The 9,763-nt window shown below is 39.4% G+C and overlaps 1 protein-coding gene across 1 annotated transcript; it reads left to right on the forward strand.

The window, feature by feature from the left end:
- The first annotated feature begins 145 nt into the window (after positions 1-145).
- Positions 146-8,969, forward strand: LOC104942954 (transportin-2-like). Its single transcript, XM_010768270.1, has 15 exons — positions 146-407; positions 838-919; positions 1,306-1,428; positions 1,880-1,998; positions 2,491-2,551; positions 2,877-3,054; positions 3,730-3,882; positions 4,894-5,119; positions 5,646-5,817; positions 5,930-6,016; positions 6,482-6,589; positions 6,841-6,999; positions 7,563-7,650; positions 8,002-8,100; positions 8,480-8,969. The coding sequence occupies exons 1-15, from the start codon at positions 226-228 to the stop codon at positions 8,578-8,580; spliced, it is 1,938 nt and encodes a 645-aa protein (XP_010766572.1). The 5' UTR covers positions 146-225; the 3' UTR covers positions 8,581-8,969.
- Positions 8,970-9,763: the final 794 nt, after the last annotated feature.

A 9,763-nucleotide genomic window follows, 5' to 3' on the forward strand; every position in this document is an offset into this window, starting at 1 on the left:
TCTATCGGGATGTTAAGAGCATTCCATGGAATATAACAAAGTGTATCTCGAGCCGGTTTCTCAAACTTACCAACCCCACCTTTAAGTCTGTGAGACATTTATAAATTCCCATTGTGAAAAATAACTGACTGAGACAAAGTTTAGCATTTGTGACTTAAATGAATTGTGTTCAGTGCTTTGGTTGTATACTATGATGCAGTCTCACTCTCTCCTCTGTGTCCCTGTATGTTTGCGTTTGATTTGACAGCCTCTCTGTGTATGTCCGTGTCTCAGGGCTCGTTTGGAGCACTGCAGAAGATCTGCGAGGACTCTTCGGAGCTGCTCGACAGCGACGCTCTGAACAGACCTCTCAACATTATGATCCCCAAATTCCTCCAGTTCTTCAAGCACTGCAGCCCCAAGATTAGGTACAGGAGGGAAAGAGGCTCACTCTGATTGGTGTTTGTCATTATTTTCTGGATGTGATGCACAATATAACGTCTGACTTACAATGAAGGTGTTCGTATTCATACTGTCTGATCCAGATATCACCCTTTTACCACTTTAGAAATCACACTGAGTTGCAACTTAATAGTTAATTGCCGACTCAACATTTTTTTTGTGCCGCATTGTTGTGATCTAACTCTTTATTTTCAAAAGCACAAATTAATAATTTTGTGCTCACACTAAAACATGCCCTATGCAAGATGAGGTGTTTTTAAACACATTCATACAAGTTCAAACCAATCCTAATGTTGCTTTTGCCATAGGTTGTTGAGCTGTCACATTATGCATTCTGCCAAACTATCACTAATCCATCCCTCTGAGTGACTCAACTTTTTATTAATGTCCCTGCAGGTCTCATGCCATCGCCTGTGTGAACCAGTTCATCATCGGCAGAGCCCAGGCCCTAATGGACAACATCGACACATTCATAGAGGTACGCTGAGTGTTACGAAGGTTTACTGTCAAACATTTCAGTTTCACTGTATGACAAATACATACAGGACTGGGATGGCAATGGGAGTAATCTTTCACCTGGGAGAGCCTTTCCATAACAGGCTTTTTACATTTAAACTTGCAGTTGTACTTTTAAGTTTGTATCGCATCTGGACATGATGAAACACCCAGCTCATTGATATACAATGATACCTAATGTTCCTATATTTTCTGATCCAGATTTGCTAAGGCTCTATGCATAGCTGAAGCTTGATCTGACTGTATTGCTGCGTTTGAGTAGCAGTCCAGAGAAAGTAGAGTTTGCCTCGTTGTTAAACATTTTCTTGTATTCATCCCAACGTGTTATTTCCCCCTCCCAAAAAACAGAGTCTTTTTGCGCTGGCAGCAGATGAGGACTCTGAGGTTCGAAAGAACGTGTGCCGAGCCCTCGTCATGTTACTGGAGGTCCGCGTCGACCGCCTCATCCCACACATGCACAGCATCATCCAGGTAAGCGTTGGACATTTCCTCAATAAACTGTGTACCTCCATTTAAAATGTCTTTAATGGTATGTTCCCAAAAACACAAAGCGAATCGTTTTTTGCTGCTCTATTACATATAAAGTCAATGCAAGGACACACATTTGCATTTTGCACCAGCAGACATTGGCATATGTTAAGCTGCTGAGAAGTTAAATTGAAGCAAAGTGTCTCAATGGAATATGATAAGCAGAAATGATCCTACGTTCAAGCTCGCAAAGTGACTCGAGGCAACATTTCCTGTTAACATGGCATAAGTCAGTCTTATATCTGGACATGATGAAACACCCAGCTCATTGATTTACAATGATACCTTTATGTTCCTATATTTTCTGATCCAGATCTGCCAGGGCTTTGTTCTAGGATGTTACCCAATAGTACACTTTCCGATCTGAAATGCATATTTCTCTCACCCCCTGCAGTACATGCTGCAGAGAACCCAGGACCCCGACGAGAACGTGGCTCTGGAGGCCTGCGAGTTCTGGCTGACTTTGGCTGAGCAGCCCATCTGTAAGGAGAGTCTGTCCGGACACCTGGCGCAGTGAGTAGAACTACTGTTGATGTCGTGTGTGTTCTGTGAAGGCTTGAAACGATAACAACCTTTCATGTCACCATTCCTCTGGAATATTATCCTTAAAGTGACTCGAGGCAACATTTCCTGTTAACATGGCATAAGTAAGTCTTGCATCTGGACATGATGAAACACCCAGCTCATTGATTTACAATGATACCTTTATGTTCCTATATTTTCTGATCCAGATCCGTCATCCTAACTCATAATGTCACTAAAATGAAAGGCAATTATTTTCATGATTATAAAAATTTGAATTCATAACAATCACCTGATTGTGTTTTCTTTTTTTTGGTATTGTGTTCCATTCTAAACAGCCCATCCCTAGTTTCTCTGTTTTACTGTAGACTCAGTTAAAAAAACTATTAAATAAAAGTATATTTAGCCACTTCTTAAACTTGTACATGAGATTTCTCGGATGTTTTAACCAAGCACGTAATATCTTTTCTCCTCTTGATATAGACTGACGCCTATCCTGGTCAATGGGATGAAGTATTCAGAGATAGACATCATACTATTAAAGGTAAGCTCTCTTTTTATTGTTTTACACAATGCTCATATACTATCTTATGACCCTATAGTGTGTTTGGATGATTGCTGAGCTACCCCACCATAGAGTTGGACTTTTGAGTCCTTCTTGCATCTGGATGTGATGAAACACCCAGCTCATTGACACACGATGATACACTATGTTCCTATATCTTCTGATCCAGATTTGACAAAGCTCTGTGCTACGCGGTTTTATTTCTTCTCCATTTCAATTTTCCATGATCATTGTAAAAATGATCTATGCTGAAATAAAGTATAGCATTTGTGGCTAAAATAAATCATGATGTTTTTTTACACAGGGCGATGTGGAGGAGGAGGACGAGGCGGTACCGGATAGCGATCAGGATATCAAGCCCAGATTCCACAAGTCACGCACCGTCACCCTGCAGCACGAAGGAGCAGAGGGTGAGCAGGACAATGACGACGATGATGACGATGATGATGATGACGACGACACGCTGTCTGACTGGAACCTGCGTAAGTGACGGAGAAATATATTTCCTGAAACGTGCCAACTTGTGAAAAAGGGGCCATTTACTGATTGACTGTACATTTTGTCCGAGTTCAGGTCTAAATTGATGTCATTTCCTTTCCTACAGTTTTCCACTCTTGCAGCACGTTGTAAATTAACTTCAATTAAAGTAAATAGTTTGTGCAAATCTCTATGAAAAACCAACTAATTGTAGCATACTCCAACATAAAAAAAGTTGATTTTATTTATTGTTTTTATACAAATGGATGCACTTTAAAACTAATGCCCACTGTCTGGATATGATGAAAAACCCAGCTCATTGACACACAAGATGATACTTTTTGTTCCTATATTTTCTGATCCAGATATGGCACAAAAGTTTCCACTTAGTCCATAATTGTTTTCTCTGTAACTTTAAAATGTTCCATAGTTCAGAACAGGTGGAATGCTCTTTCAGACCAATAAGGAGTTTAGCAAACAATGCCATTGATAAAGTTGGTTGAAATGGACTTGCAACCCCAGACAACATTGTTTATATTTGTTTCTTCCAGTGTCTGTCTTCAGTAGCCACCGCCCTGCAGAGTGGGTTCCTGCCTTAATCTTCTCATGTCAAGTCACATGTAAAACAAAGTTTGGGGGGCGTTTAAGAATGATAATGTAATTTTTATTTTTTAATGTAGGAAAGTGTTCAGCTGCAGCGCTGGATGTGCTCGCCAACGTGTTCCGTGACGACTTGCTGCCCCACCTCCTGCCGCTGCTGAAAGGCCTCCTCTTCCACCCCGACTGGGTCATCAAGGAGTCTGGCATCCTGGTGTTGGGGGCCATAGCTGAGGGTAAGACTGACAGGACTTGCTTAACGGGCTTTTTTTTCACAAGACTGTCTCAGGGCATCTTAAAATGTAATACTCTATGAATGTGTCATACTCGCTTAACGGGAAGAAACTAAGCTAACTGATGATATGACATTTTTTTGACGAAACACAAGTCTCACAGGAAGCATCTAAATGAGCCCTGAGCAACAAAATGCTGACGCACTTAGCACATAACTCTAGGTATAAATCGATCGATATACTTATCGGATCTGCACAAACAAGCTTTGCTAGCAAGCTGAGATTCCACAGATTCTAGAAATATACGTATCATCACTGAGCGATCAGAACTCGCGACAGGGGAAGCAAATACAGAGAACACACGAAGTAGCAAAAAACGGAGATATGCTCACCTTTTGCTGTTATTCTGATCAAAAGTTGTGTTCAATGGCATTAAAACGAAATGGACGGACACAATATTTTTTTTTACTATGTTCAATCTGAATTTACTTTAAAATTAAAAAAATCTAGATTGATTCGGAGTCTTCTACATCCAACTCACAGGTTTCTCATTGCTTTGAGAAAAAAGATTATTAATTTACCCCTTTTTTAGAAGTGAAGTTATGGTCATTTGTTCTGGGAATGTAATTTTCGAGCCTGAGACCTGGAAAACAGGCTCGGGGCTTAACAGGTTCAAACATTTGTAACAGAGTACAAACATGTGATAGTTAGGAGAGCAGCTATTATCTTGCTGGCTCAGTATCTGCTAAATAGTCTCTTGCATCTGGACGTGATGAAAAACCCAGCTCATTGATTTACGATGATACCTAATGTTCCTATTTTTTCTGATCCAGAATTATATAATCTTAGAAAATTCCCGACCATACGTGAAAAAATGTTTCGAGAAATAAACTAGGGTAAACCAGAGGCTCAGGATCTTTAATTTAATACATTTCCCTAATGTTAAAATCTCGGCTTATTGTCCTTTTTTAAAAACGTAAATGATCTAATGTGTTGCCCCTCTTCATTCCTCAGGCTGCATGCAGGGCATGGTGGCCTACCTGCCAGAGCTGATCCCTCACCTTATCGCGTGTCTTTGTGAGAAAAAGGCCCTGGTGCGCTCCATTGCGTGCTGGACCCTGAGTCGCTATGCACATTGGGTGGTCTCCCAGCCCCCCGACTCCTACCTCAAACCCCTTATGACAGAACTTCTTAAACGCATCCTGGACAGCAACAAGAGGGTGCAGGAGGCCGCTTGCAGGTAAGCAGCTTCCCATTCCCTTTTTCAAATCTCAGCTTACTGATAAACAATGATTATTATTTACCCATTTTAATAATTCATTTATTTTATATAGGCGCCTTTCAAGGCTCTCAAGGTCGCCGTACAAACACACAACAAGATACACAATACATAACACCAGCATAAGAAACATAAACAAGACAATGCGGTATATAAAAAATAACATGAATAAAACAGGATGTGTGATGGATAATGATCAGGGTGGATATGCGAGTGTGAAGAGATATGTTTTGAGATGTGATTTGAAAAATGGATATGATAATAAACCCAGCTCATTGACACAAGATGATACATTTTGTTCCTATATTTTCTGATCCAGTTATGGCAACATTTTCCACTTTGTCCAAAATTGTTTTCTTTGTAGCTTGAACATTTTCCATAGTCAAGAACGGATGGAACACTTTACTCTGATAAACTTGTATAAATCTCTTTCAGAACTATATTTTAAGATTAAATATTGATGTTTTCCCCCTCTCTTTTCTCTCAGTGCGTTTGCCACCCTGGAAGAGGAGGCGTGCACAGAGCTGGTGCCCTACCTGAGCTTCATCCTGGACACACTGGTGTTTGCCTTTGGGAAGTACCAGCACAAGAATCTCCTCATTCTCTACGATGCCATAGGAACCCTGGCAGACTCAGTGGGTCACCACCTCAACCAGCCGGTAAGTGCCCCCGAAATCTATACCTGCACCGTGCCTTCTTCACCACATGCAGGAACATACATACGTTTCACACTAAAGGGAATCTCACATCATACTATTTTTTCATTTTCAGGAGTACATTCAGAAGCTGATGCCCCCCCTTATTGCCAAGTGGAACGAGCTGAAAGACGAAGACAAGGATCTCTTCCCACTACTAGAGGTGAGAAGTTTTTTTTAAATTTTTTTATATCGATACATGCACTATAGGTGACTTATGTTAAATCAGTCACATTTTCCTGGCCCATGATTAACGACTAATTGGTGATCTTTCATTATATGTATTGTTTTTATACAAATGGATGCACTTTAAAACTAATGCCCACTGTCTGGATATGATGAAACACCCAGCTCATTGACAAACGATGATACATTTTGTTCCTATATTTTCTGATCCAGATATAAAAGCTTAGTTGTTGGACAACCAATCTTTTGTTTTTCATTCTTTGCTTTCTCTGTAACTTTAACATTTTCCATAGTTCAGAACAGACGGAATGCTTTCCTATGAGAAACTTATAAACATCTCTTTCAGACCAACGAGGAGTTTAACAAATGATGCCTTTGATAAAGTTGGTTGACATAGACATACAACCCCAGACAACATTGTTTATAACTGTATTTCTTCCAGTGTCTGTCTTCAGTAGCCACCGCCCTGCAGAGTGGTTTCCTGCCTTACTGTGAGCCCGTCTATCAGCGCTGTGTCACACTGGTCCAGAAGACTCTAGCTCAAGCTATGGTGAGACTGCAACACACACAAAATTGTTGTGAATTTATTCTATTAAAATGTTTTACAAATGGCTGCATTCACCAAAAACAAGCCCAGTACCTGGATATGATGAAACACCCAGCTCATTGACACAAGATGATACTTTTTGTTCCTATATTTTCTGATCCAGATATGCAACATATTATGTTTCGCTAAGTGGGACAGTTGAGTGTCTGCCATTTTAAGTCTGTGCAAACCACACTTCTAATGTTTCTGAACAGATGTACAACCAGCATCCAGACCAGTATGAAGCTCCTGATAAGGACTTTATGATCGTGGCCTTGGACCTGCTGAGCGGCCTGGCCGAGGGTTTGGGGGCTAGTGTTGAACAGCTGGTGTCCCGATCGAACATCATGACTCTGCTTTTCCAGTGCATGCAGGTATGAGCCAGTGGTTTCTCGTTTCTCTTTTTATGAATCGAGAAAAACACTGAATACAAAAATATGATACCTAGGAGAGCAGCTGTCATCTTGCTGGCTCAGTATCTGCTAAATAGTCTCTTGCATCTGGACATGATGAAACACCCAGCTCATTGATTTACGATGATACCTAATGTTCCTATATTTTCTGATCCAGAATTATATAATCTTAGAACATTCCTGACCACACATGAAAAAATGTTTCGAGAAATAATAGAGGTAAACCAGAAGCCTTTGACCTGCTGCTGGCCGAGGCTTTGGGGACTAGTGTTGAACGGAGAAAAAGTCAAAAATAAATAAAAGTTCCTGTACATTTTTGGTTAAGGATAACACTGATCCAGATATGGCACAAAAGTTTCCACTTAGTCCATAATTGTTTTCTCTGTAACTTTAACATTTTCCATAGTTCAGAACGGTGGTTTCTAGTTTCTCTCTTTTTATGAACGGAGAGAAAAGTCAACCAAAAATGTACAGGAACTTTTATTTATTTTTAAGGATAACACTAAAGTGTCTGTTTGTTGCAGGACACGATGCCCGAGGTGAGGCAAAGCTCCTTCGCTCTGCTGGGGGATCTCACCAAGGCGTGCTTCCTGCATGTTAAGCCCTGCATTGGTGAGCGTTTCATCACAGCACTGACTTACACTGCCATTACAATGCCTGTCCTCTGTTATCAGCAGTTACCAGCATTGACTGTTTTAATCTCTGTAAAAGCCTTTTATACGATCACTAAATGTTCCTCCCCAATTTAGTGAATGATGATCACCTTAAAGACATTCAAAATCTGATTAAAACGTGCGGATGACTTTTGAGTCTGAGAAGTGTGTGTAGAGCTTGCTGTTTCAAGGAGGGAGAGCAGTTTGTAAATCATACATGAAGTTGTAAAGGCAGAACTTGTGTAGTGTAAAAGTGACTGGATGTCTTTCTGTTCGTATTGTAACCTGTGTGTTCGTGTCCTCCCTCCAGCTGAGTTCATGCCCATCCTGGGACTCAACCTGAACCCAGAGTTTATCTCGGTGTGTAACAACGCCACCTGGGCCATTGGAGAGATCGCCATGCAAATGGGTAAGTGCTTATTGTTAAATAATAAACCCTTTTTGTCTGCTTATTTGAATATAAAGCCCAGTGTCTGGATATGATGAAAAACCCTTTATTGAAAAAAGATGATGCATTTTGTTTTAATTTCTGATCCAGATATGCCAAATGATGTTTAGCTAAGTGGCACAGTTGAGTGTTTGCCATTTAAGTCTGTGCAAACCACACTGCCAATGTTTTTTCGCTTTGCCATTCATTGTTTTTAGTATATGGAAAATGTCCTTCTCCTCATGACAGACAATTCTAAAAGTTGAAATACATTCCACCTATCGTGGAACGAGAACACATGGGCTCAATAATCAAGTCCACTATATGTGATTTAACCTGTGTTAAATCAATGTTCTTCTAGGTGCAGAGATGCAGCCGTACGTGGGCGTGGTTAGGTGGTATGGATTCAAGTCAATTCAAATGCTAGATGTCCACTGGTTGTGTTTTAAATTTTTATTTTGATGCACATGTGACAGTTTTATTTTTATTTTGTTTCTGATATGTTTTTTGTGTCCCAGTGCACACATTTATTTTTGACTTTAAAAGTTTTTTTTTTATTTAACGAATAATTTTTTTTCAGTGTTTTATAGCGGACCATTTGATTATGTCAAATCTGATGTTGTGGTTGGACTGAAGGAGGGTCGGTGCTTGCTATGCTTGGTGCATACCTTAGGGAAGAATGTGGAAAAACTAATTCATAACTTTTTTTCAATCTGATATCAAGGCTGGCAATTTAATTCAATGCAGTACCTTATTTTTTGCTCAACTGTGGTGCAGATGGGATGTTATCCAACGTATCTTTTTATTTAATTTTCTGTGAATAGGGGAAAATAAATGGTTTTCTATTAAGATTTGAGTCGTCTGAAGTTTTGTGTTCCGTTTTATCAACTGAATCTGTTTGGGCCTGACTGGAAACTACCACGCAGATGGCTCTTGGTTCCTGTTCAGCTGGGAGGAGTTTCACTTTTTTTCCAAATGAACTAAGATGAAATTCCAGTATACAAAAACCTAATTAAAAAAAAAAACCTAATTAATAAAAAGTATTTACTCTTTATTTTTTTGTACACAGTGCATCCAACTGAAATATCGAATTTATCTTGGAAGTGTTCCCTGGGATTATTTTAGATCCAAATGTTGAAGAAGTTAAAGACATGTCTAAAAGATAGACTTAAAAGCAAGCAGAGGTTGGAGAAGTACTCTGATCTTGCACTTGATTAAAGTACCAGAGTTTAGGAGTACTCTGTTACAAGTAAAAGTCCTGCATTCCAAATGTTACTCAAGTAAAAGTTATCATTATGCAGATTGATCCATTTCAGAATAATATACATTATACGTTTAGATTATAATTATTGATCATTAAAGTGTTATCAAAGGTGGAGCTAGTTTTAATGACTTTGCATACTGCAGGGTAGCTTGTGGATTTACTCCAGTTGGAACTAAAGTCTGATTTAAGAGTTGATTATATTTCACATGATTAATCCAAATCTGCAAAGTAACTAAAGGTATTAAATGTAGTGGAGTAAAAGTACACGATTTACTCCTAAATAGTAGTGGAGTAAAATAAAAAAGTAGCATAAAATTGAAATACTCAAGTAAAGTACAAGTATCTCAAAATTCTACTTCAGTACAGTACTTGAGTAAATGT

Source organism: Notothenia coriiceps, unplaced genomic scaffold, assembly GCF_000735185.1.
Source record: "Notothenia coriiceps isolate Sejong01 unplaced genomic scaffold, NC01 NC01_scaffold00005486, whole genome shotgun sequence".
NCBI lineage: Eukaryota > Metazoa > Chordata > Actinopteri > Perciformes > Nototheniidae > Notothenia > Notothenia coriiceps.